The sequence below is a fragment of the Sorex araneus genome, chromosome X (assembly GCF_027595985.1).
Source record: "Sorex araneus isolate mSorAra2 chromosome X, mSorAra2.pri, whole genome shotgun sequence".
Classification (NCBI taxonomy): Eukaryota; Metazoa; Chordata; class Mammalia; order Eulipotyphla; family Soricidae; genus Sorex; species Sorex araneus.
Genome location: NC_073313.1, coordinates 251322921 through 251350293, shown reverse-complemented (window position 1 = coordinate 251350293; position 27373 = coordinate 251322921). Strand labels below are relative to the sequence as shown.

The following is a 27373-nucleotide window of genomic DNA, read 5'->3' as shown; positions in this document are numbered from 1 at the left end:
CCCGCCCCCCGCGCCCTTCCCGGGGCCTCCCCTAAGGGGCGCTCGCAGCTCCGCAAGTTTCTCTGCAGGAAACTCCGCCCGCAGGCTGCTGACCGAGGCCCCGAGGGGTGCGAGGGTTCGTGTCACGCCGCCACACCCCGTCGCGACACCCCCAAGAACACAGAGCAGGCGGCAGGGAGAGTCTGATTCCTTTAGTTCTCATGGCACAGTGGGGCTGAGTCACAGAGAAGGCACTTTTCATGGGAAAGTCCCCCGACCCACCTGTGGTCTCCCTCCCCATCCGGGGGGGCGCGGGGCACAGTGTCTCCCTTGGCACTGGTTTGCAGGTCCCCTTAAACCGTTAGGCCCCGCACCCAGCATTTGGGGGGAGGGAGTCCAGATTATGGGGAGGCAGAGTGGGTGGGCTGGGTGCCGCCCCCAGCCAGCAGGGGGCGCGGTCGAGGCTGCAGGGGACGGATTGGCACATAAAGAGGGTGGCTGGACCCTCAAACCCCCCCCCCCCAACAAGAAGGGTCCCACCTCCCACAGCTCCCCAAAAGGCACCGGTTAAATATGGGGTAGGGGAGGGGAGGCGGCCCCCAGCCCGCCCCCAGCTGGCAGGGCTTAGGACGGGCTGGCACAGAGCAGTGCTGGTGTTTTTTTGAATGAATGGATGGCGCGGAGAGGGGCTGGCGGACTGAGGGTTGGGTCTGGGGTCCCCTGACCTGCTCAGTCAGAAAAAGAGCAGTTTAAAAAAAAAAAAAACCAACGTAAAAATCCTCCCCCGCCCTCCCCTAATTTATGGGCCCAGGACAGGGGGAGGGAGGCGGTGTCTCCCCGACCCTTCCCTTCCCCCCAAGTCTATATACACATATACATATTTATATGGCACCACAGAGAGGTCCAGCCTGTGCCCACGCTCCGGAGCACAGGGCGGTCAGATGGGGGGAGGGGTCAGGCCTCAGGGGGGCGGGGCGTTAAGGCCAGAGTCTGATCCCTTCACAGGTGGTAACAATTCTGGCCCCCCACCCCCCTGCCTGCCCCTGGGCTCTCCCCGCAGACCCTGGGGGGCAGGAGTCCCCAGGGAGGCGGGGCGGGGGGCGTTCTCCTCTCCAGGCAGGCGCCGGCCCAGGTGTGGGGAACCGCGGCTGGGAATGAGGGTGCAAGGCACTTGGTGTCCACCGTTCGGGGCTGGGGGCCCCCCAAGGCCTGGGGCGGCAGGAGCCCCGCCCTCCACGCAGAACTGGGAGAGGCCCAGGGGCCCCGTTTGGCAGCAGAGAAACATGGCAGCACGGAGGGGAGAGAGGGGGGGAGCAGCACGCAGGGACCCCGAGAAAGAGGGGGTGCTAAGGCACTGATTCGTGGCCCCGTGTGCAGCCTGCTCGCCCGGGGCCTGGCCGAGAGGTGGCGGGGGGCGGGGGTGTCCTCCTCGAGACACCGAGGTGGACGGCGGCCGCCGGGAGATCTTGAGGCAGGGTCCTTGGGCCAGGGGTGAGCACTGGTGGGGGCAGGTCCTGGCCCCTGCGCGCCTCACTAGCTGCCCGGCCGCGGCTGCCTGAGGACGGAGTACACGTCCTCCACCCGGCTCAGCTGCTCGAAGAACGGCAGGAGGTCCTGGAGCTCCGTGTCACTCATGTTGTCGAACCAGGAGGCCACAGGAACCTGCGCAGAGAGGCAGAGGGGGTGACCAGGGGGCCGGGGCCGCCTTCTGGAAGCTCCTGCCCCACCCATCGCTCATGGACAGCTTCGGGCCCTGGCCCAGCTAACCTCCAGGGACCGCGGGGCCCAACTCTTCCGTTTCAGGTGGGTTTGTTTTGTTTGTTTGTTTGTTTTTTGCTTTTTGAGTCATGCCTGGCAATGCACAGGCGCTACTCTTGGCTTTGCACTCTGAAACTACCCCTGGTGGTGCTCAGGGGACCACACGGGATGCTGGGAATCTAACCCAGGTCAGCCCCGTGCAAGGCAAACACCCCACCCACTGTGTTTTTGTTTTTTTTTGGGTTTTTGTTTTTCATTTTTTGGTCACACCCAGCGATGCACAGGGGTTACTCCTGGCTTTGCACTCAGGAATTACCCCTGGTGGTGCTCAGGGGACCACATGGGATGCTGGGGATCAAATCCGGGTCAGTCCCATGCAAGGCAAACACCCCACCCATTGTGTTTTTGTTTTTTTTTTTTTGTTTTTTTTTTTTTGCTTTTTGGGTCACACCTGGCGATGCACAGGGGTTACTCCTGGCGGTGCTCAGGGGACCATATGGGATGCTGGGAATCGAACCCTGATTGGCCGCATGCAAGGCAAACGCCCTACCCGCTGTGCTATTGCTCCAGCCCCATGGTGGGTTTTTTTGCATTTTTTGGTCACACCCAAAAAATGCTCAGGGGTTTCTCCTGGCTCTGCACTCAGGAATCACTCCTGGCTGTGCTCGGGGGACCATATGGGATGCCAGGGATCGAACTGGGATCAGGCACGTGCAAAGTGTCTCTGCTGTACTGTCACTCCAGCCCCTAGGGTTGTTTGTTCTGGGGGAATCAAATCCAGGCTTTCCCACCCCTAAGCATCCTACAAGCCTTTGGAGCCCTCTCCCCAGCCCCCCATTTCAGTTCTCTAAGACTCCAGCTAGGGCACATGGAGTCACTTCTGTAGCCCACTAACAGGTCTGGCTCGCTGGGGACCCTAGACCTCAGAGGAAGGGGTTCCAGGGCTGTGGCAGGCACGCGCCCCGCCCCCCCAACACACACACACCGGGAAGAGGGAGCGCGCACAGTGCGCGTGGGGCCGGGCACTCACAGCGTTGTCCGGATGGAAGACGTAGGAGGCGGGCGAGTTGTCCAGGATCAGCACCCGCCGCAGGTCCCGGCCCAGCCGGCTCAGGTCCTTCACGTAGTTCCCCCGGTGGAAGACGCAGGACTCCCGGAACAGCCGCGCACGGAAGGCACCCCATTTGTCCAGCAGGTCAGCCACGGGGTCTGCATACTGGGGGCGCAGGGGGAACCAAGGGCAGTTGGTCCCTGGGGGCCGAGGGCTCGCTGGCACGCACGCACGCGCGGGAGGCTGGGGAGGCGGGGCCGGGGGGCTCACCTTGGCCAGGCTGGCCGTGAACAGCACACACTCGAAGAGTTCGCCCATGCGCTGGAGGAACTCGTCCACATGCGGCCGCTTGAGCACGTACACCTGGAGGGGGGCTCAGTGAGGGGGCGGCTGATGGCGAGGGCGGAGGGGAGGGGAGAAGGGCAGGGAAGGAAAGCTGGTCCCCCCCGCCCCCCCCCGCCGCCGGCACCCACCCCGCCCTCCTGCCTTCTGGCCCTCCCCCTCCGGTCACTAAGCCGCTTCCCCATTCTGGCCACAGCCAAAGAGGGGGGCCTGGGGCAGCCCCCTCACCCCGAGGCTGCAGGGCACCGACCCCCGAGCCAAGTAATGGAGAACAGGCTGGCCAGCACACAGCCTATCCTGAATTACTTGAACTGGGTCCCGGGCAGGGGCTGAGGGGGCAAGGGGGCGCCGCCTGGGCCAAGGGCCACACCCTCTCTGGGAACACTCTGGGGTCCACAGGCCTGGCCCCCACCTCCCAGCACCTCACCTGGTGGACCACCCCATCAATCTCCACCGGGATGATGAAATCCGCGTTGCTCACAGGCTGCAGAAATGGGGGGGCAAACAAAAGTCGCTGGAGTCCGGCCCTGCCGGCCAAGACCCACCTCCCCGGACCCCCACACTGGCGGGCGAGGGCCGCTGGGCAGGGCCCACCTTGAAGGAGCTGTGCACCAGCGTCTCGTCCAGGTCGATGACCACGCAGATCTTGTCTGAGTCCTGAGCTTTGACCTCCGGGAGCAGGTACTGGACGGGGGTCTGCTGGGGGGAGGGGTGGGGCTGGCTGGGGCACCTCTCTCTCTCATGCCCGAGAAATTGGGGGGTGGGGGGAGTCGCCAGGCCAGTGGGGAAGACACCGCCTCTTCCTGGCCCGACCCCTGCAGCCCCCTGGGCTCTCTGGACAGCGCTGCTCTACCGGGGAGAGGAAGGTCCCACCTGCCAAGGGGCGCCTAAGGGAGCCCCTGGCTGGGGAGCGCTGGGGTAGGCCAGGATGGGAGGGGGCGGGGTGGGGCAGGAAGCGGGGGTCCCCCACGGGTCCTGAAAAGTCCCTGGCCTGAGCCGCCCGCTGGAGACCCAGCCCACCAGGGAGCCCAGGTCCCCACGCACCTTGGGGACAGCGCCGTTCTCCTCCACGAGCAGGGGGGCCCCGCTGTGCGCCGGCAGAGTCTCCCCATCCTCCCGGCACACACAGCAGAAGAGGGAGTGGAGGATGCCCCGGCTGCGGGGCTTCTGAGCCCCCGACTTCTGGTCACCTGAGGTTGGGGGCCAAAGAGGGGGGAGCTGCCAACTGATCCGTGCGCGCGCGTGCACGCAACTCCCCGCACCCGGGTCCGCGCCGCTCCCTCCCGCCGGGACACAGGACAGCGTGGCTTCCTAGCACCCCTCTTCCTGCGCGCGGACGCAGACCCCCGCGATGGGGGTGGTCTTAGGGCTCCTTCACTCTTGAGGACTCAGCCCCCCTCCGCGTGCCTCCTGAAACACGCTTTACCCGAACACCCCCTGCTCAGAGGGGACCCCGCTTGGGTATGGGGGGCGGGTGGCGCACTCCAGTCCTCCTCCCATGCTCTCCACCGCGGGGGGTCCAAAGTCCTCCCTGGGGCTGGACCCAGAGGCCAGGGGTGTCCCCCGCCACCCCCGGCGCCCCTCCCGGCTCCACCTCCTTCGTTCCCGCCCCGCCCAGACCTCAACCCCGCGCGCCGCTTCCGCCGCCTGATTGACGGACCCGCCTCCACCCCTACCCCCGGCCCCCTGCTCCGGGCGGAGCCTGGGGGGCCCCGACCGGGCGCACCTTCCTAGCCTTGGAGGTCAAGCCCGGGCCAGGGAGGGGCAGACCCCTAATCAGGGCCCCCCAGCGCCCGGCTGCACGGGCAGACGCTCTCCGGGCCCGTGCGTGTGCGCACAGGCCCGGGACCCACGGGCCTGCAGCTGGGGCGCTCGCTGTGCCCCCGCCAGGCGCCCCGCGAGCGCCCCGGCTTAGGGGGGTGCCCCTCGCCGTGCCTCTGGAAGGTTCGGCGCCTCCCTGCGTGACGCGGAAGTTTGCGGGGGGGAGGGGGACGTGGCTGTGTGTTGGCGGGAGAGCTTTCCCCACCTCCCCTGCCCGCTGTCACCTCGGCGCCCCCTCCCGCGACACGGCCCCCAGGGGGAGGGGCGGAGTTTGAGCGGGTGGCCCGCCGGCGCCCTGCGCACCCCCTTTCTCAGCTCCCAGCCCCATTGGCGCCAACCGGGGCGGGGGAGGGGGGCGCCACTCGGGCACCGCGCCCGGCCCGCGCCAGGAGCACTCCCCTCTCTCGGCCCCTGCCTCAGTTTCCCCACCTCAAGCAGACCGGAGCGCCCAAAAAAGGCGCCAGGCCCCGCCCCGCGTCCCCGAGCCTCCGCAAGTTCAAACTCTCGCCCGCTCCTTCCCCGGCGGCGCGCTCCGGGCTCCGCCAGTGCGGGTGCCCCCTCCCCACCCCGCGCCCTCGCCGCGCGGCCCCGGTACCTTTGCCCCGAAGCGGGCCCCGCGCCTCCTCCTTGCTGATCTGAGTAATGACGGCCGAGCTGTCCATGGGGCCGGGCGCGCTCCGCTCCGGCCGGACTCTGGCCCCGGCGCCCGGCCTCCCCCCCGGCTCGGGCCGGAATCGGGGCGCGGGGGGGAGGGGAGGGGTGGGAGGGAGGGATCCCCGCGAGCTTCGGAGGGGAGGGGAGCCAGGTTCTGAGGGGGAGGGGAAGGGAGGGGGCGCGGAGGAAACTTTGTTACAACATGGAGTTTCCTCCCCGCGAGGCGGATGCAAACATGGAACCCGGGCGCCGTTTCAAGGCTCCCCCTTAAAAGGGCAACGGCTTCGGCGTGACCTGGACTCGGCCGTGGCTTTCATCACTTCTGGGGCCGGCGCGGCTCGGCGGGCGGGGAGGCGGGCCGAACCCGGTTCCTGCCGCGCTCCAGGGGGCGTCGCCTCCCTTCCTGCCGCCACTCAGCCGGCGGGGCCGGGCCTCTGCGGCTGCGTGGCTGGACCTGCTCGCTGCCCACCGGTGCTGGCCGCCCCGAGCCCCGGGCCCGGACACGCCCCGGCCGCAGGCGGCGCCCAGGGGCGGCGCGACTCCACCTCCGCACTCCCCGAGGGCCGCGGACTAGCTGCTTCTCGGTTTCCTCATCTGGGAAATGGGAACGATGCTGTGGCTGTCGGAGAAGGGACCCCCCAACCTCTCCGCTCTGCCCTCCCCGGCCCGGCCGGCTGCAGAGCCTCGCTACAGTGCTCCAGAGCCCAGCGTGGGTCACCGCCCACCGCCTCTCTCCCTGGGGACCGCGGGACCCGGATATGGAGGACACGAGAATCCCAGATCCCTGCCCACTTCGCCCAGCTGTCCCGCTGGTGTCCGGCACGTTGTTGCGTGGCCAGATGCGGGGACACACACACACACCTACATTTGGAACCACCTGGGACACACACGCTGCTACACACACACACAGCCACTCGGGACTCACACAACCCTACATACAGCCACCTGGGACACACAGACACACACCTACACACACAGCCACCCGGGACACACACACCTATACACACCACCCTATGTACACACACAGCCACCTGTGACACACACCTACAAACAGCCACTCAGGACACACACCTATACACACAACCCTATGTATACACACACAGCCACCTGGGACACACACACACACCTATACACACAACCCTACATACACAGCCACCCAGGACACACACCTACACACACAGCCACTCGGGACACACACATCCTTACACATACAGAACAACATGGGAAACACACACACATAGCCAATCAGACACACACAACCCTACACACACACAGCCACCTGGGACACACACCCACACACACATGGCCACTCAGGACACACACCTACACACAAAGCACCACCTGAAACATACACACACACCCACTCAAACACACATACAAGCCTACATACACACAGCCACCTGGGACACACATAAACCTACACACACCTACACACACCAGCCACGTGGGGCACACACACACACACCTACACACAGCCACCTGGGACACACCCCTACACACACAGAACCACTAAGGCTACACACACCTACATACACACACAGCCACCTGCGAAACACACCCACAGACACACCCACCCCCTCCCTCCCCAGGGCCTCCCTCTCTCTACCAGGGCTGCTCTGGCTTTTTGTAGGGACCAAATCCTACAAACCTCAAGGAAATGCCTCCGCCTCCAAGAAGCCTTCTCAGACTTTCTTCTCTCTATTCCCAGGGCCGCCCACCGTTGTGGGTCGGTGGGACGTGGGGGTGGGGGCGGTGTCTGGGCGCTCAGCCTCCGGCGCAGGCAGTGCCCGGGAGGACTCCAGGGCCCGCGGTGGGAGGTGGGGGGGCGCTCCTCAGTACGCCTCCCCCCGGGCCTGGGCGGCGGGGAGCGCGCGTGGGGCACCCTGAGTTCTGCCCGGGGGCTTCCCCACGACGCCGTCTATGACGTTGCTTAGAATTCGTTGTTAGAATTCTGGGTCCACGGTTTAAAAAATAATAACGCGAGCCTAGACCAACACACGCCCCGGCACTTCCTTCCCCCGCGGGCCCCGGCGGCGGGGCGGGGCGGGCCGGGGCGGGCCGGGCGCGTCCTGTCCCGTCCAGCCGCCGGGTGCAAGCGCCCCGCACGTCCTCCAGGACGGGAGCCGCCCCGCGGAGAGGCCCGGCGCCCGGAGGAGGCGGCAGGAGTGTGGCCGGGGCGGAGCTGGTGGTGGTCCAGAGAACGAGTGTCCCCCCAGCCCCGGCCACACCTCACGGCGCGCTCGGGGCGCGTGCCCAGCCACCACCCCGCGCACTCGCTCCTAATCATTGCCCAGCATGGCCAGCGCAGTCGGGGACCCTCTCCCGCAGCGCTCCCTAAAGGCCCGGACTCCTGGGAGAATGGGACCTCCCTTCCCGTCCCATTTTACAGAACCGGAGACTGAGGTCACCCAGAGCAGCCGCTGGACTCCGGCCCCGCCGCAGCCCCTCCCCTGGGGGCCGGCCGGGGGCGGGGCCGTGGCTTAATCTCCTGATGCGCAAATTGGGCTGACCCCAAAGGAAGCTTGCGGCTAAGGGGCCTGCGAGCCCCCGGGTGGGGCAGGGCAGACCGGCCTCTTCATCGTCCCCCCCCCCCGAAGGCCGGCCCCTTGCGGGCCTCTTCCCGCCGGTGCTCTCCTTCCTGGCTCCGAGGCGCCCGAGGTCTGGAGACCGTGCAAGGGGGTCCCAGAGGCTGCCGGAAGTGTTTGTGGGTCTCCTCCTGGGAGTTGGGGGGGCATGGCAGAGGGAAGAGGGGGACCCACCTCTCCACTGTTTTTGAACCGTCTCGTGGGTCTGCATCCCAGGAGGGACCAAGTACCGGAGCGACAGTACCGCAGGTCCAGGGCGCTGGCCTCGCCCCCCTCCCCACCCCCAGCATCCCGCAGAGCCCTGAGCACCGCCGGATAGGCCCAAAGTGCAAAGTGGGGAGGGGGGAAGCATGGGGGCTTCCCTCCGGAGAGTCGGGACGGGGGCAGTGACGCAGGGGAGGCCAGTCCAGGGGAGCAGGTGGAGGGTCTTCCCGGCCGCTGGCAGGACCCGACCACGGCGCTAGGGGGCGCCCTCGACAGGCGCCTGCGGAGGGGCAGACGGGCCCCCTCGGAGCTGGGGGCTGGGAGGGCCGGCGCTCCGAGAGGGTCGGGGGCGGGTCGAGACACCCCAGCCGGGGCGGGCTGACCTTGGCCTGACCTTTGTCCCCTCGGCGGACTTTGCCCCTTCTTCTGGGATCCCCCTCCTGCTCCTGGGACTCGGTCACGCGCCGGGTTCGCCCTACTTTTGGCACCCAGGGAAGCCCCGCTCCTGGCCGGGCCCCCGCCCTGTCCACTGTCTTCGGCTGCTCCCCCCGCCCCACCCCCGCCTCGCCGCCTCTGTTCGTCCCCGGCTCCCGCCCAGAAAACCCGACTTCTTCTCAGTTCGGGACTTTGCCTTCCTCCGCCGAGCCTAGCACACGTGCCCCGCGTAGAGCGGGGAGTGGGGGGCGGGCACAGCCCCCCGGGAAGCCTCTTTCCCCCACCCTCGCCCCCCTGTGCCCCCTGCGCCGCGTGGATCCCCGTGCCCGGGGTCCTCCCGGCACCCTCTCCCGCCGCCGGCGCGCCGGCCAGGCGCGGGGCCCGCCCCCTCCCCTCTCCCCTAGCGGGCCCCACTCCCGTCGCCCTTTTAAGAAAGAGGAAATTCTTCTCATAAACAAGCGCCCCGACCCGAGCGCGCCGCCCGGCCGCCGGCCCCGCCGGATCCCCGGGAAGCTCGGGCTGGCGTCTAGGCCCCGCGCCAAGCCCAGACTCGAGCCGGGGGCCAGGCCCAGCGGCCACTCCTTAGCCGCAGCTGCCTGGGGCCGGGTCCGAGAAACTAGCCAGAGGCTGGAGGAGGGACTTGGGGGGCGGGGGAGCCTAGAAACAGCCCAGGGAGCGTCTCCAAAGTTCAACTTCCGCGCCGGACGAAGGGGTGCCGGGCGGCTCCCGGCGTCAGAAGGGGTTCCCCGCCCACAGCCCCTCGCCGAACGCGCGCACACACACAGACAGAGTGACAGACACACACACACACACACACACACACTCACACAGACACAGACACACGCTCACACAGACACACACACACACAGACACACGCCCGCCCGGGAAGGGCAGCGGGTGGAGGCGCTGCGCTCGGGCTGTCCCCGCCCTTGGAGGGAAGCGGGGAGTCGGCGCGCTGGGAACGCTAACTGGCGGCGTGGGAGTCGCGGCCGCGCGGTCCCCGGGGGAGATGACAAATGAATTAGGCCTCCGAGGCACGGACTCTGCGGCTCCCTGGGACCGGCCCCGGGAGCGGGTTGAAGCGCGCGTCCGTTTCGCGGCCCGAAGTCAGGGGCCGTGGGGAGGAAGGAGGCGAGGAGGCGAGCGCCTGGGGAGGGGTGGGCTGGGGTGGGGGCGCTCTCCTTGACGTTCGGCGATTCCGTGCAGTCTGGCCAAGCCCCCCTCCCTCCCCAGTGCTGTTTGGGGAGCCGAGAACCCACGTGTCCCTAGCGTGGCGCCAGACGGGAAAGTGCCAGCGTGGGGCTGGAGCGCGCGCGGGCGCTGGGCAGGGCGCCCCCTCTGCGGGCCAGGGGTCCAGCTCCCATTCAGGAGCACCACAGGGACCCCCCAGACTGCCGCTGAGCCTAGAGGAGCCCCTGAGCACCGCCAGGTATGCCTCCTCCTCCCCGCCCCCCCAAATACCCCAAATAAACTCAACTTGGAGCCTGTGTCCCACCCCCAAAGGGGCAGTTACTTATTAGTATTTTTCGAGTAATTTTTGTTGTTGTTGTTCCAAGTACCACATTCTGTGGCAAAGTGCTCCCCTGCCATTGCAGGGTGGGGCTTGTCCCCGTTTTACAGATGAGGTCATTGACATCCGGGTGGGGGGTGGTGTGGGGGGGGCACTGTCGTGAGTCCAGCTAGGAAACAGGCCCCGAAAGGACCCCAGGTCTCCCCACTGCTGCCTCCACGAGGACTGCCCATGCCCAGCGCACTGTGTGCCCGAGCCAGGAGAGCTCAGCCAGCCGTCGCCCCCTTCTCCTGCTTCTCCTCGGGAAGCCCGTACAGGAAGTGCTGGTGGGAGCTGTGCGCCAGCTTGGACATTCCGTGGGCGAGGCAACAGGTCCAGACCTGGCAGAGGGCGGCCGTGAGTGGGGACAGAGGGGCGGGGGAGGGGGCAGCTCGGGTCTCCTCCCCCATCCCAGAGCCATGCCCCGAGTACCAGGTAGGCGGTGAGGCCCAGGTAGGCGGCCGCTAGCGCTGCCACGAGGCCCAGGTAGGCAGGGTGGGGGATGCTCTGCAGAAAGACGGCCACAAAGTAGCAGTTGATGGCGCAGATGAGGACCACGGTGGCAAAAGTGACAGCTTTGCTCAGCCTGGGGGAGGCGGGTGGGGACAGGAGGGAGGCTCAGGACTGGCTATCGCCCCCTCTTCATCGGTCACAGCCAGCCTGGGTCTGGGCTGGGAAGTGGGGGTCCATAAAGCCAGCTTCCTGGGCTTTTTTTTTTTTCACTTTTTTTTTTTTTTTTTTGCTTATTGGGTCACACCCGGTGATGCTCAGGGATTTCCTGGCTCTGCACTCAGGACTCACCCCTGGTGGTGCTCCAGGGACCATATGGGATGCTGGGAATCGAACCCAGGTCGGCCGTGTGCAAGGCAAACGCCCTCCCCACTGTGCTAAGGTCTTGACCCATTTCCGGGCTCTAGAAACCGAACTAGAAACGCCCACCTCGCACAGCTGTGTTGACTCTGGGTAAGTTCCTTCACTTCTCTGAGCGTCCCTGAATAAGGACCCGAGCCCAGTGCTCGGGACGGGGTACTCACAGGCTGCTGGCAAACTCCTGCATGAGGGCGGGCATGCTGGTGAAGGTCAGGATGGGGAGCACTGCGAAGGGGAGCTGGGGAAGGAGAGGGGGGTGCTCAGGGACCCCACCCTCTGAACACAGCCGGGAGGAGGCCTCTGCCTGCATACCCCTAATCACACTGAACCCCGGTTTCTCAGCCTTCCGAGGCGAAAGAGAGAGGGGGGGGGAGTCTGAATCTCAGCTTGTTCTGCCCAGTCACCTAAGTGCAGGCGTCAGCATTCCCATCTACAAAATGGGAGAACAGTGTGGTTCCACCCCAGGCAGGCTGCAGGGATGAGGAGAGCCTGCTGTTTTTTTCCGCTTGGGCTCCACATCCGCTATGGGCAGGAATTTGGGACTCAAGGGACCCCCAGGTCAGCCACGTGTGAGGCTAGCACCCTGCCCTGTCTGTTCTATAGCTCCTCCTGACCCCCAGCAGGAACACTCGCTGGGGTTGCAGTGGTCCTGGTTAGCTGGGCGTGGTGGGGCTGGGGGCGGGGGTGTACGCTTACCAGCAGGCTCTGCAGCACGTTGAGGAGGTCGTTGAGGCCGGACAGGTCCTGGAGGTCCCTGAACACGGCCACCAGCACGGTGGGCAGGATGGCGCAGGAGCGGGTGAGCAGCAGGCGGCCAAAACGCGACCATCGCAGCCTCAGGAAACCCTGCGGACCCCGGGCTGAAGGCGGGTCTGCGCGACCCATCGGGGAGCCCCCTGTGTCGTCCCTCTGCCCATTTCATGCCCCTAGTGTTCCCTTCTCTGAAGTGGGGTGGGGGGGTGGGGGCACATCTGTGCCTAGTCGTAGGTTGGCGCAGGGAGAGTGCCCCGTCCACCGTGGCTTGCCGGAGTCTAATTTTTTTTTTTTCTTTTTGGGTCACACCTGGCAATGCACAGGGGCCACTCCTGGCTCTGCACTCAGGAATTACCCCTGGGGGTGCTCAGGGGACCATATGGGATGCTGGGAATCGAACTCGGGTCGACCGTGTGCAAGGCAAATGCCCTACCCGCTGTGCTATCACTCCAGCCCCTGCCGGAGTCTAATTTTGAGGAAAAGGCTCCCATGAATCCTAGGTCTGTCTGCAGTCTGGGGGAAACGCCCTCACCGTTCAGCCTCGGTTTTCTCATCTGTAAAGTGGGGCGCATCATGGGGACCCCCTGGACAGCGAACCCCCCCCCCCGGGGGAATAACGCTTATGTCCTGGGGCCCTTGGCTGCCTTCAAGCCCCACCTCCATCACAAACTGTCCCGCGTAGGTGCCGGTCATGGTGGAGCTCTGCCCGGCCGCCAGGAGACCCACTGCCCAGATGTAGAGGGCGGCTGGCCCGAAGACGCAGCCGAGCATGACGCCCTGCGGGGCGCGGCACGGTCAGGAGGAGGCCACGCCCCTAACCACGCCCACCTCAGGTACCGCCCTGTGGGCGTGGCCGGGCCCGCGGCCGCCCAGCGGTGCGGCTTCCCGCGCGCGCGGCTCTTACTCCTTTGTACATGTCCACCGCCACGGTCAGGTTGTTCTCCGGGAAGATCTTGGCATAGTCATGGAGGCTGCTGTTGGCACAGACGTTGAACTGCGGGTACCGGGGCAGGAGGAAGGAGGAGCCCCCGCTCAGCCCCCTGCAAAGTCTGTCCGCCAGGCCCTGGCCCCGGGGCGGGTAGAAGGCTGGTGGCCGGAATCCGGCCAGACTTTTTATTTTGTTGGACTAACAAAACAATTTCTTTTTCCCTTTCATGTGGATTTGATTTGTTGCCAACCTTTTTTTTTTTTTTCTTTGGGCCACATCTGGCGATGCTCAGGGGTTGCTCCTGGCTCTGCACTGAGGAACTATTCCTGGCAGTGCTTAGGGGACCCTATGGGGGCGGGAGTTGTGCCCACAGGCACGGCAAGTGCCCTACCCTCGGTACTATTGCTGTCCCCAATTTGCCAACTTTTAAAGTTGATGGCACAGGGGCTGAAGCGATAGCACAACAGGTAGGGCGTTTGCCTTGCACGTGGCCGACCCAGGTTCAAATCCCAGCATCCCATATGGACCCCTGAGCACCGCCTGGGGTGATTCCTGAGTGCATGAGCCAGGAGTCACCCCTGTGCATTGCTGAGTATGACCCAAAAAGCAAAAATATATATATATATATATATAAAAAATAAAATTGATGGCGCAGTCGCCGGAGGAACCAGCTTTGAGCTTCTCTTGGATTTGAGGTGCTGACGTCACAGTGTGCTAGCTGGCCACGGGCCCCTTTGCCCGGGAAAAGGACACTTCCACGGTCTTGCTGCAAGCTCGGTGCGGCAGCTCTGAGTTATGAGCCCTGTTTAGATATCTCTTCTTGTTCCAAGGAGCAGAGAGGGAGGTCGGCAAGCGCCACAGCTTACCAGGACACATGGCAAGGCAGGGATGGGGGGGCAGCACCCAGGTCCACAGGCCTGGCCAACCCTTCTCCCCTGCACCCTGCCCAGTTCTCAGCAGAAAGCCAGCGCAACACTGTAGCACAAGCAGTTGTTGGAATCTTGTCACAGGATTCACACAGAAAGAGGGGGACAGACCCCGAATCTCAGAGAATAAGGAGGAACTGGGGGCTCCTTTGCTTTCCAGGAGGCTGATGGAAACCCCCCCCTCCATAATCGCACCCCAATTATGTCTCATCACACCCTTTCTTCGTTTCTGGCAGGGTGGGGTAGACCCTGTGATGCTCAGTGGTTATTCCTGGCTCTGCACTCAGGAATCACTCCTAGGGGAACCATACAGGATGGAGCCAGGGTGGTAGGTGCATTCGAGGCAAGCAACCTCCCCCCTGGACTATCTCTCCGGCCCTCACCGCCCCTGTTCTTTTCTCCACGCTGTTGTTCGCACTCTTTCCCCTCCTTGTCTGACTTGCCTTCCTGTCAGCTCACAGGGGGGAGGATGGGGATTTGGGAGTGAGGGCGGGCGATCCCCGGGACTGAGGCCCTGGCTGGTGCAGAACGAGGGCTTCGTCATACCCTCGGGCTGGGCAATGGTGGGTGACCCCCCAGGGAGGACCCAGAATACGATGACAACCCACCTCTTGGGCACTCAAGCTCAGGTGCCACCTCCTTCCCAGAATACTCTGCTGGGCCCAGCCCTGCTTACCCCACAAAGTGTGACCTGCATGTGGGTCCTGCGAGGCTCAGTTCCCCCCTCCCCGTTGGTGATGTCCAGCCCCAGTGTGGGATGGAGAGCTGTAGGGCAAGAAAACGGGCTCCCTGCCGGAGATCCCCTCCCCTGCCAGCACTCAGGGGTGTAGCTGCAATGCCTGGAGTCCCCCAGCCACGTCTGCAGGGCACAGGGGGTGGGGGGAGGGGCGCGTTCCTCACCGCGGCCTGGTTGGTTTGCTGGTAGAAGGCCTGACCAAAGACGGCCACAACAAAGAGGTTGATGAAGAAGGAGACACACAGGGCGATGGAGGCCTCAATCAGGAAGTACATGTTCGCCTCTCGGATGTCCGTCCGGCGGGCCCGGTCAATCTCGCGAGACTAAGAACATCAAAGGGGAGGGGGGGGAACCCAGATGCTTGAGCCACATCTAGCAGTGCTCAGTCTGTTCTCTGTGGTGCTGGGCGACCCTGTGTTGCCAGAGATGGGACTGGCCCTCCCACCTGTGCTCCAGCCCTTTGAGCTCTCTCCCTGGCCCCTCACACTTTTTCTTTATTTTGAGTTTTTGGGTCACACCGAGCAATGCTCAGGAGTTATTCCTGGCTCTGTCTTCAAGAATTACTCCTGGTGGTGCTCAGGGGACCACATGGGATGCCAGGGGTCGAATCCAGGTTGGCCGTGTGCAAGGCAAACACCGGACCCTTTGTGCTACCCCTCTGGCCCCTCAAACTTTCCTATGTTCCCGCAAATCTCAGATCTCCTCAGAGTCCCAACAGGGCCGTGTGGGACTGACCTGGTCAGCCAATCCCTTTCCTCTGTCTCTTCTCTTGTCCCAGACCCGTTCCTCACTGACCAGGCGATGGGAGATGATCCTGGAGGCACACCTGGTGATGTTCAGGGGTTCTTCCTGACTGAACTGAGGGATCACTCCTGGTGATGCTCAGGGGACCACACGGATGCCAGGGATGGAGCCCAGGTCAGCTGCATGCAAGGCAAGCTCCCTCCCCACTCCAGCCCCTGGTCTTGCTTTTGGTCCATCTTAAAGATCACCCCCTAAAAAGGCTTTTTGGAACTCCATCTTCGAAGACACCTCTCCTCAGCTCTCTCTCCCAGTACTCTCTTCTTTCTCTCAGAGCCGTCCATGTATCATAATCTGTGCGTGTATCTTGCTCAAAGTCTGACTAGCTTGCTCGAGTGCAAGCTTGGAAGACACGGGATGTGCTGGTCTTTTTATTTTATTTTATTTTATTTTATTATTATTTTTTAAGCTTTTGGGCTCACCTGTGGTTTGCCCCCAGTGCCACTCAGAACACCAAACCTGGGCATCCCGCAAGTAACACATGTGCTCCAACCCTTTGACTATCTCCTGGGCCCTTGTCTGTCTTTTCTTTTCCTTCCTTTCTCCTTTCTTTCTTTCTTTCTTTCTTTCTTTCTTTCTTTCTTTCTTTCTTTCTTTCTTTCTTTCTTTCTTTCTTTCCTTCTTTCTCTTCCTTCCTTCCTTTTTTTCTTCCTTTTTTTTTTTGGGAGGGAGGTCACACCCAGTGTTGCTTAGGGCTTACTCCTGGCCCTGCACTCAGGAATTACTCCTGGCAGGGTTCAGGAAACCATATAAGACGCTGGGGATTGAGCCCCTGTCAGCCACATGCGAGGCAAGCGCCCTGCCCACTGCCCTATGGTTCTGCCCCTACTTGTCTGTCTGACCGTTTACCTCCACCATCCCCCCATCCCCCCATCCCCCACCCCACATATACAGTAGAGCCTGTTATTAGGTAGAGATTTTGTTGGTTTTGGGGGGGTCACACCTAACTGCACAGGGCTGACTCCTGGCTCTGCACCCTGGGATCACTCCTGTTGGTGCTCAGGGCACGATCATGAACGCCGGGGGTCAAACCCCATTCAGCCCAATGCAGGGCAAGTGCCCTGCCCGCTGTATTATCACTCTGGCCTGTGATTACGCAGTGACTGAGCACTGAGGGTGCTCGCACACCCCACCTAAATGCTCGAAAGTGGAACCAAGAGGATGGGTCTCTAGTCTCGGAGTTGGGGCTCCATGGAGTGGGCAGCTCTCTGTTCCTGTCTCTGTGTGTCTGTCTCTGTCTGTCTCTCTCTCTGTCTCTCCGTCCCTGCCGCTGTCTCTCCGCTCCGCTCACCTTGACCAGGGCTGAGTGCAGGTAGATGTTGTGGGGCATGATGATGGCACCAAGGATGCCCACAGCCTGCAGCAGCTCCGACTGCCCACACCCCGGGCACGAGGGCAGGAAGAGGCCCTGAAGCAGTGCGGCTTGAGATGGCCGAGCCACCACGTACTGATTTGGGGAGAGAAGGGGAGAGCCAGGTCAGGCCAGCCCTGGTCCTGCTGGCCTTCCCCACCCCCTTTCCATCCCTCCACCTGGGCACTGGGGGCGATGGCCCTGCCCCTCCAGCCCCGAGCCCCGAGCCCCGGAGCAGGGAAGGTCCAGGGGTGACTGAGAAAGAGCTGGCCTGGATAGGTGGCGTCTCCTGCTCCGGCTCCTTACTTCGTAGCCGAAGGTCAAGGCCATAATGGTAATAAGGAATCCGAAAAAGGCTTCCAGCTTCCGCAGCCCTAGTGAGAGAGCGAAGGGTGGGAGCAGGGAACTCCCAGAACTGACCTGAGCGCCCACCCAAGGCTCATCCCCTGAGCCATGTACAGATGGCCCCTCCCAGAGCCCCACGATAACTGTGTTATGACTGTCCCTGGCTACAGAGGCAGCAGCAGTCGGGCTTGCTCAGAGGCCAGCAGAGCCCAGAGCACAGAATGTCCTCGCAGGAATCAGCAGAGATGCCCCCAGCCACCCCGCACCTGCTCAGAGGTGCAGGTACACGCACCATAGTTGTCGAGGAAGAGGAAGAAGAGGGTGTCCACCACGGTGATGAGCACCCCGCCCCACAGTGGGATCCTGAAAGCAGAGGGGCTGGGTTAGCCCACCCTGGCCAGGTCCCGCAGCCCCGGGCCCCCGGGGACTGGGATTCTGCTGGAGGGATCCTCGTGGCCCTGGGCAGCTCTGGAAGAGGGAAGCTGGGAGGCAAGGGGTGCAGGGAGGGACCAGGCAAGCCGATCACCAGGGCAGGCAGCTCAGAGCCACTGTCCTGAATCCAGCATGACTTTTTCTATTTTTGCTTTTTGGGTCACAGGTCACACCTGTGCATCGCCAGGGGTTACTCCTTGGCTCTGCACTCAAGAATTACTCCTGGCAATGCTCAGGGCAGTGCTCATGGGTTGCTGGGAATCGAACCCAGGTTGGCCGCGTGCAAGGCAAATGCCCTACCCGCTGTACTATCGCTCCAGCCCCCAGTGTGACACTCTACAAGCCACTTTGCGTTCTACATTCTGTTGCCCCATGCGGCCATTGGGCAACAGCGCTAGTGAGTGAGAGGCTGCAGGATGAGACCGAGGGGGCCGCCGAGGGTAGGAGTAGCCACGGTTTCCGGTCTTGGGTGGACGTGCTGGAGGCCCCGGGCCGTACCGTCCGGCAGAGAGCAGATTGAGCGCGATGGCCGTGCCAATGACCTCCTGCATGTCCGAGCCCACGATGGCCAGCTCGATGGTCAGCCAGAGCAGGATGCGCGGCACCTAGGGGCGGGGCTTAGCCTCGGTCACGTGCTCGCTGAGGGGGGGGCCACTTCCCCTCCCCACAACGGGCTGTGGGCTGCAGGGCTGGAAACCTGAGTACTACAGTGGCAAATTAGGATGTTTTGCAGAAAACACTAAGGGGAAGTTGGAACGGCAGGGAAAAATTATTTTCCCGCTTACCCATGCCTGCCTGCCTGCCTGCCTGCCTTCCTCCTCCCTACCTGTCCTTCCTTCCTCTCTCTCTCTCTCCCCCTCTTCTCCCTCTTCCGCTTTCTTTCTCTCTCTCTCTCTCTCTTTTTTTCTTTTTGGGTCACACCCAGCGATGCACAGGGGCTACTACTCCTGGCTCTGCACTCAGGAATTACCCCTGGCGGTGCTCAAGGGACCATATGGGATGCTGGGAATCAAACCCGGGTTGGCCGAGTGCAAGGCAGATGCCCTACCCGCTGTGCTATCGCTCAGCCCCCCCCCATCTCTCTCTTCCTTCCTTCTCACTCTTTTTTCTGGGCCACAACAAGTAGAGCTTGGGGAGTGCTCAGGGGACTATACAAGGCTGGGAATCAAACCCCGGGTGCCTCCTGTAAACAATCTGCAAGGCCCAGCGCGATCGTACAGCCCATAGGCACTTGCCTTGCATGCGGTCAACCCAGGTTCAATCCCCAGCACCTCCAGTGGTTCCCCAAGCACCACCAGGAGTGATCCCTGAGTGCAGAGTCAGGAGTCAGCCCTGAGCACAGCTGGTGTGGCCCCCAAACAAAAATCAGAATTTTCCCAGCCCTCCCCTTCTTGTAGTCTTGCTGGCAGTCACACCTACCAGGACACCAGGACACCTGGACACCCTAGAGGCTCTGATGGCCATGTCTGCAGAGGGGACTGTTTCCAGAAGTTTCCAAGCTCCTGCCTCCCTCGGATAGCCCGCCGTTCCCATGCTCCCCCAGCCTTCTCAACACCTGTGCTACTGTCTCGCCACTAAATACCGGGGGACCACCTCGGGGCGTCTTTTCTGTGTGCCTGCTGGAGCGTGAGGCCAGCCCCACCCCACCCAGTGACCGGCCTAACTGACCCTTGGCCCGTTTCCATCTTGGCCCAGTGGCTTCTCCAGTGTTCAGTTTCCCCTTGGGTGCAGCGAGTGGGGTGACCGTGCGTCTCACACACTCCCTGTTGTGTGTTAGCAGTGTGGCCGCCCTGTGCTAGACTACGGACACCGGGGTCGATGTTTGCATCAGATCCTGGATGCTGGAAGCGTCTGGCCAGCGCCCCCCACCCACCCCCGTCCCCTGCCACCTCCGCCGTGTGCTCACCTTGGGGTAGTAGAGATGGCAGATCTCCCCCAGGTCCTTGCCTGTCACCACGCCCAGCCGAGCAGCCAGTCTCTGGCAGAGTAACCCCAGAACCGTGGCCCACAGCAGCACCCAGAGCAGCTGGGAAGGGCAGGAAGAGGCCTTAGCCGGGGGTGGGGGGCAGGCTGCATCCCCCATAACCGCCCGCTCCTTGGGAGGAAGGAGGAGATGCAGAGAAGATGCACCCCCACGACTGCCCCGGGGGACCCTTTTCTGGACCATCTACTTGAAACCTACTCCCAGGAAGACCAGCCCGGCTGGCGACCTTGGGGACGAGTGGCAAGATTGGGGGGTGGGAAGGGGCGTCTCCACTCCCTTAGCCTGCTCATTCCCCTCCCCTCATGGTGGCCTGAACACCATTATCTTGTTGGTGTGATTGATTCGAGAACCACACTGGGCAGTGCTCAGGGGTTGCTCCTGGGTCAGTGCTCAGGGAGGGGTTGCTCCTGGCGGTGCTTGGGGAGGATCTCGGGGCTCCCGAGGACTGGACCCAGGCCTCCCACGTGCAAAGCCCATGCTCCAGCCCTTGGAGCCAGCTCCCCGGCCTTTCGGTCACTTTGAATCCAGCCACGGCGCCAGTCTGGAGGTCCGACTCGATGTTCCCAGGGTCCAGGAAGGCGATGCTCATGAGGAAGCCGGGGCCCGTGAAGGCCCAGAGCTTCCTCAGGCTGAAGGTGCCCTGTGGGGAGAGTGGCAGGAGAGGCACCTGATGCGGGGGTCCCAGCCCAGTGGGGCCCCAACAGGCAACTCTGCCCTTCTCAGCCCGAGAACAGCCACCCTGGGGAGGGGCAGGACCTGCTGAGTCACAGGAAACACCCCTTCTGCAGGGCCCACGCCGGCAGCCTGACTCAGCAGAGCCTGAGTCCAAAGTTGGGGGGATCTTTCCTGGGGTTAAGCCCCCCCGCCCGGCTGGAGGTCTCCCTCCTAGCCCTTCCCAGACCACAGAGCTACCTCTCCCGCCCTCTCTCGTAGGATCTACTGAGGCTAGCTGCCCCCTCGCCCCCCACTCCCAGTCCCCATTCTAGGGCACAGTTTGGCGGAAGATTCTGGAAGTCAGAGACTCTTCCTAGAAGCCAGCCCACAGCTGCCACCTCTTATATGTCTTTGTCCCCCATCTTTTCCCTTCATCTTCTTGAAACTCCAGCCTCAATTCTCCTCAGGACTCTCCTCTCCGTAGAAAAGCCGAGATTTGTAAGAAGCGGCCATCCTGTTTAGACCAATCCTGAGCCTGGGTGGGGGGCGCTGCTAAGAGCAGGATGGGACCTGCCTGGTGTGACCTTTCCGCCCTGGGAGGTCCCCAGAAGTCCTGGGTCTCCCGAAACATTGCTCGGAAGTTCTCAGCATCCTCACCGGTTCCGTGTCTGGGATGGGGACCTTCTCGCTCAGGGTGGCACCTCTGGGACGTGCTTTCTGGGACCCCGGGCTGGGTGGGCTGGAGATGGAGCCATAGCTGGGCCTACTCCGACTCTGGGGGCCTCTGTCACCTGTGAGGAGCCCCAGGAGGCATGGTGAGGGACCCACTTTCTCTGGAGCCCAGAGACAAAAACATCCCCCTTCCTTGCCTGGCAGAAAGATGACACAAAGGCCAACTGATTGAGGTGGTTTGTTTTTTTTTGTTTTTGTTTTTGTTTTCTGATTTTTTTTCCCCGACAAGGCAAACTTTGACAGTTTTTTTTGTTTGTTTGATTGGATTGGAGCAATAGTACAGCGGGTAGGGCATTTGCCTTGCATTTGGCTGACCCAGGTTTGATTCCTCCGTCCCTCTTGGAGAGCCCTGAAAGCTACCAAGAGTATCTCGCCCACATGGCAGAGACTGGCAAGCTACCCGTGGCATATTTGATATGCCAAAAACAGTAACAACAAGTCTCACAATGGAGATATTCCTGGTGCCCGCTTGAGCAAATCGATGAACATCGGGATGACAGTGCTACAGTTTTTGTTTTTGTTTGAAGGGGGCACACGCAATAATGCTCAGGGATTACTCCTGACTCTGCACTCAGGAATCACTCCTGGCATTGCTCTGGAGGCCATAAGGGATGCTGGGGATCAAAACCAGATTTTCCGTGTGAAGGCAAGCTGAACTGCTGCTCCAGCCCATCCCTTCATCTTTTTAACCAGCTGTTCCAGAAGCTTGTGCCAAAGAGTTAGTACAGTGCGTAGGGCACTGACTTTGCCCAGGGCTGACAGGGTTTAGTCCCTGGCACCAGCATGGTCCCCTGAGTACCACCAGAAATGCTGCCCCAAAACAGCAACAACCAAACAAGACATGGGTCTGGAGCAACAGAGAGTAGCTTGTTTGCCTCGTCCTAGGCCCACCCGGGTTCAATCCCTGGCACCCCGTGTGGTTGCCCACGTACTGCCAGGAGTAGTTCCTGAGTGCAGAACCAGGAATAACCGCTGAGCATCGCTGGGAGAGGGCCCCACAACCAAAACCAAGATAATGCAAATGCTTCCTCAGCAGCGGCATGGGGAGTGGAACCTTCTGGAAGGCTTTCCTTCCAGGTTAATAGAGATTCCCCAGTCCAGACCCTCTCACCACAGAGGTTGAGCAGAGGGACTCTGCGAGGGCCAGTTGATCCCACCTGAGCCCCGCCCCTGCCCCTTCCAGAGCCAAGGAAGCCCCAGAAATCCTCAGGGGTTCAACTGGGGGCTGGTGGATTTAGGGCTACAAGAGCCCAACCCCAGCTGACGTCCAGGACGGTGATGGTCCTTGGGCTCCCTTTGCCCCCTGACTCAGCCTGTGCCCCTGGAGGGGTGACTCACCTGGCATGCGGACGGCAGGCTGGCCCGAGCAGGAGGGATGCACAGGTCCCCAGCTCTCTCCTCTGGTGCTGTGCCCGGACTGTGCCAGCCCGCATGCTCTCACCCATCCTCGGATGACGCTGGGGTTGCGACACTTCCCTGGGGCAGATGTGACCTGCTCTGGCGGAAGGGTCTGGTTGGCCGCAGCCCGGACTTTCGTTCCCCTCTGGGGCTAGCCTGAGCCCCACGTCTCTGGCTGCCTTCCAGACACCCCATGCTCTGCGTTCCCCGGAGCGAGCCCTGATTCCAGCCACTTCCTGCCTTTCAGCCAGGCCCTCTCATCAATTTTGAGTTCCCGTGGCCACTGACTGGCCTGGGGGAAGGGGAACGGAGTCCTGCTGGCCACTTAGAGCCTCAGAGAAAAACATCTCCTAGGCACTGCCATGAGGCCAGACCTTGAGTCCCAACAGTGACCCTAAGAAGAGGGACAGATGGGGCTGGAGTGATAGCACAGCGGGTAGGGCATTTGCCTTGCACGCGGTCGACCCAGGTTCGATTCCCAGCATCCCATATGGTCCCCTGAGCACTACCAGGGGTGATTCCTGAGTGCAGAGCCAGGAGTAACTCCTGTGCATCGCCAGGTGTGACCCAAAAAGCAAAAAAATAAGAGGGGCAGAGACTGGGGGGCAAAGGGGGGCTCCGGTCTGTCTTTGTTTTTGTTTTTTGGGCCATATTCCAGCGATGCTCTGGAGTTACTCCCGGCTCTGCACTCAGGAGTTACTCCTGGAGATGCTCAGGGGACCATACGGGATGTCAGGGATCAAACCTGGGTCGGCCGTATTCCAAGCAAATGCCTGACCTGTTATACTATCACTCTAGCCCAAAGGCGCTGGTCTTTTTTTTTTTTTTTAATTATTGAATCCCTGTGAGATCCAGTTACAGAGCTTTCATGTTTAAGTTTCAGTCATACAATGATTGAACACCCATCCCTCCACCAGTGTATATTTTCTACCACCAATGTCCCCAATATACCCCCCTTTCCAACCCTGCTCCACCCCTCCCCCTGCTTCTATGGCAGACAATTTCCCTCTTATTCTCTTTCTACTTTTGGGCATTATGGTTTGCAATACAGATACTGAGAGGCCATCATGTTTGTTCCTTTATCTACTTTCAGTACGCATCTCCCATCCCTAGCAAGCTCTCCAACTATCATTGACTTAGTGATCCCTTCTCTATTCCAGCTGCCTTCTCCTCCAGCTCATGAGGCAGGTTTCCAACCATGGAGCAGTCTTGCTGGCCCTTGTCTCTACTGTCCTGGGGTGTTAATCTCATACTATGTTATTTTATACTCCACAAATGAGTGCAGTTCTTCTATTTCTGTTCCTCTCTTTCTGGCTCATTTCACTTAGCATGATACTCTCCATGTCCATCCACTTAGAAGCAAGTTTCATGACTTCATCTCTCCTAACAGCTGCATAGTATTCCATTGTGTAGATGTACCAAAGTTTCTTTAACCAGTTGTCTGTTCTTGGACACTCGGGTTGTTTCCAGATTCTGACTATTGTGAACAGTGCTGTAATGAACATACAGGTGCAGATGTCTTTTCTACCATGCTTTTTTGTATCCTTGTTATATATTCCCAAAAGTCGTATTACGGGGTCATATGGAAGCTCAATTTCTAGTTTTTTTGAGGAATGCCCATATTGTTTTCCAGAAAGGCTGGACCAGTCGGCATTCCCACTAACAATGAAAAGAGTCCCTTTCTCCCCACATTGGCATGAAGGAGGGAACAGGACTGTCAGGCTGGTTGGTGATCAGTTGCCATTTTTTCCAATCTATGTCCTATCCTGGTCTCACTCTCTGCCACTCATTCCAGTCTCCCACTGTCTATATTCCTATCTCCTCCTGAATTCCATCTCACAGTCTTAGTTATAGAGAAAAAAATCACCAGCGATTGGAGGTAGCAATTACGCATAGGTGAGGTAGCTCACTCAACATATGAAAGCCTTTCCTTCTGGGGAAACTAGGACAAAATCCCATCATGCTAGGGGATCCGCCCAAGGACAGAATTTCATCTAAGGGCATGTTTCTCCTTTCCTCAGTCCAAATCTATTTAAACAGTCATCTTAAATTGACTTCTTAATAATCTTTCTAGTCATTTTGTATGGACACAGTAAGAGATATATTAAGCTTAAAGGGTGGCTCTCCTGGGAACATCTTGCTATAGACCCCAGGCTACAGTCCTCAGGCCAGATTAATCCTTTCTAATGCCAACAGAATCCTTATCCAGTTATTTTTTGGGGGTCATGACAGAGTTTGTCCATGACCATGCTCTTAAGTTATTGTAAGTTTTATGGTGCTTGGCCTGTCCCTTTTCCCTTTTTTATGTCAGAGTAGTATAGCTTGCCATGGGTCCATCCAAGCCTCTTTGTTGGGATCCTCCTTTTGGGGTGCTAGGAACTAGGGGAAACTGAGAACTTAAGTAAATGTGACAGGTGACCGGGACTAAATATTATTCGGAGTCAAATAACTCTCAAGTAACAAGAGCATAGCATCAACTGTCATCCTGTGTCCATACAAAACCTGCAAAGGACATAAAGGAAAGAGAAAAGCAACATCTCACTTACAAATACAAAATCCAGAGGTCTCTGAAGAATCTGACTTTACAAGTCCACAGGTTCTGATTAGGGGAAATGAGCTATTAACAGATAGGGGAAGTAGAACACAAAGGAGAAGTTAAAGATAAATGGGAAAAGTAGAGAGAGAGAGTATAGGGGAAATTGTCTGCCGTGGAGGCAGGGGGAGGGTTGGGAAGGGGGGGTATACTGAGACATTGGTGGTGGAGAATGTGCACTAGTGAAGGGATGGGTGTTTGATCATTGTATGATTGAAACTCAAACATAAAAGCTTATCATTATATCTCATGGTGATTCAATTAAAAAAATGAATGGGAGTGACTCGGGAGCACTGTAATGGGTATTACTCAATAAACCTAAGCTCCCTGCAGGCAGTGGAGAAAGGAGTGGCCAATGCTATCCAACACTGCTTCTAATTCAATTTTTTGTATTTTTGTAAAAAGAAAAGGGGGAGCTGTAGGATAACATGGGGTTTGTCCTTTCAGCCTTGCCGCAGGGAACTTAGTTTACCTTAAAGCAATGTCCTTTCTATATGGACACAGGAAGACAGTTAATAATATGCTTTGTAACTTGGGAGCGATTGACTCCAATAATATTTACTCCCGGGCATCTGCTTTCTCCACTCAGTTGTCCTTAGTTCCTAGCACCCCAAAAGCAGGGTCCTGATGAGGGACGGAATGGACCCAGGGACGCCAGCTGTAAAAAATTACAAAGGCAGCGTGCGCGGGAGGGGGAGACAATATGTGTTGTTGTTCTGTTGTCCCCGGGCTCTCGAGGCAGCTCTCTCTCGCATGCGAAGCTCGAGTTCTGTGTTCACGAGCCGCTATGTAAGGACTGGATTGGGACGGCTCCTCCTTGTGCTCTCCTTCTGTGTGTGCCGCTGTGCTCTCTTCTGTCTCTGTCTCTGTCTCTGTCTCTGTCGTCTCTCCTCTGGTCTCTTCCAACCTCTCTCTGTCTCTGCTTCTGTGTCTTCTTCTGTCGGTGTTGTCTCCTTTGCTTCTGTGTCTTCCCGTGTGTCTTCTGTGCCTTCTCTTGTGTTGTCTCCCTGTGTCTTCTGCCCTGCTTCTGTGTCTTCTCTGTTCTCCCCTGTCCTCTCATGTGTCTTCCCTTGCTGTGTCTTCCTCTTCTGTCTCCCCCGTCTTCCCCCACAGTCTTAGTTTATATAGAAAATTACATAGGTGGTGACAAAAGGTGGGTTGAACATTAACAAATCAACAAAGAAGGGTAAGACCATTTCTCGAGGAGATGAACAAAATCTCATCTAAGGAGATTACTAGGAGATCTGCTCAAGGGTGGGTCCAAACAAGGGTGTGTCAGGGTGTGTCCCTTTCTTCCTTCCTCAGTTAGTGATATGCTTAAATAGTTATAGTAAATTTACTTCTAATATGTCTAGCAATGTCATTCTGTATGAGCACAGTAAGAGATATATCAGACTTAAAAAGTTTGGTTCTTCCTGAGGACATTCACTATATATTCCAGACCACAGTCCTCAGGCCAGGTTAGTCTTCCTAACCCCAGCAAGGTCCTAGTCTTGTCGTTACTTTTGGATCATGACAGCATTTGTCTATGACCATGCTCTCAACCTATAGATGAGTACTGTGGCATATTGGTCTGGCCCATTTTGATGCTAGGGTAGCTTGCAGCTTGCCCTGGGTCCATTCTGTCCCTCGTCGGGACCCTGCTTTTGGGGTGCTAGGAACTAAGGGCAACTGAGTTGAGAAAGCAGATGCCCGGGAGTAAATATTATTGGAGTCAATCAACTCTCAAGTTACAAAGCATATTAACTGTCTTCCTGTGTCCATACAGAAAGGCCATTGTTCTAAGGTAAACTAAGTTCCCTGCAGCAAGGCTAAAAGGACAAACCCCATGTTATCCTACAGTTAGGGGCAAATATCTGAGAGATCCCCTAGGATCTTGCCTTGTGTGTACAGGGGTGAAGGCGCCTGCCTCATGTGCACTGACCCCAGTTCCATCCCCTGCACCCCATAGGATCCCCTATGCTTGGGGGCAAGCACCACCAGGGATCCATTTCTGAGCAAAGAACTTGGAAAAGGCCCTGAGTATTGTGGGGCGTGACCCAAACCTCTTCCTCCCTCCCAAATGAGGGGCCAACACCCTTCCTGTTCCTTATTTCTTCTGACCAGCTCCCATACACCCCCACTTACCTTCCTTCGGGCCTTTCCCCTACAGAAGGCACTAGCCTATAGCATTCTTTCTCTGCCAAGGTCCTAAGCCTGAATTTTCATGGCTTTCCTACTCAGAACCCAGAGAAAATAGGAACGAAGGGGACTAAAGAGATAGTACAAAGGTTTAGATGCTTGTATAGCATGTGTCTGTGGTTGCAATCCTGGTTCGAATCCCAGAACCAATATGGTCCCTAAGCACTGCCAGGATGGGAAAGAGGAAGGAAGGAAAGAAAAAGAAAGAGGATGAGAGGGAGGGAGAGAGGGAGGAAGGAAGGAAGGAAGGAAGGAAGGAAGGAAGGAAGGAAGGAAGGAAGGAAGGAAGGAAGGAAGGAGAAGAAGGAAGA

The 27373-nt window shown here is 59.9% G+C and overlaps 2 protein-coding genes across 3 annotated transcripts; both read right to left on the bottom strand.

Moving 5' to 3' along the window:
- Positions 1-170: 170 nt before the first annotated feature.
- On the bottom strand, positions 171-7605 carry CTDSP1 (CTD small phosphatase 1). 2 transcript variants are annotated; one of them, XM_004617141.2, is made up of 8 exons: positions 7254-7605; positions 5547-6199; positions 4175-4320; positions 3725-3829; positions 3558-3614; positions 3059-3151; positions 2768-2953; positions 171-1641 (listed from the first exon to the last, which is right to left on the bottom strand). In XM_004617141.2, exons 2-8 carry the CDS (start codon positions 5611-5613, stop codon positions 1513-1515), a joined length of 783 nt encoding a protein of 260 aa, XP_004617198.1. In that variant the 5' UTR covers positions 5614-6199; positions 7254-7605; the 3' UTR covers positions 171-1512. The 2 variants fall into 2 exon arrangements, with proteins under 2 accessions (XP_004617198.1, XP_004617199.1); XM_004617142.2 differs by having other exon boundaries at positions 3725-3826; positions 7254-7601.
- A 2716-nt stretch (positions 7606-10321) lies between these two features.
- Positions 10322-22301, bottom strand: SLC11A1 (solute carrier family 11 member 1). The gene is made up of 15 exons (XM_055123183.1): positions 22229-22301; positions 20816-20949; positions 20022-20144; positions 19427-19546; positions 18019-18125; positions 17381-17451; positions 17050-17117; positions 16684-16839; positions 14756-14914; positions 12906-12995; positions 12659-12778; positions 11945-12094; positions 11413-11486; positions 10811-10964; positions 10322-10719 (listed from the first exon to the last, which is right to left on the bottom strand). The coding sequence occupies exons 1-15, from the start codon at positions 22233-22235 to the stop codon at positions 10606-10608; spliced, it is 1647 nt and encodes a 548-aa protein (XP_054979158.1). The 5' UTR covers positions 22236-22301; the 3' UTR covers positions 10322-10605.
- Positions 22302-27373: the final 5072 nt, after the last annotated feature.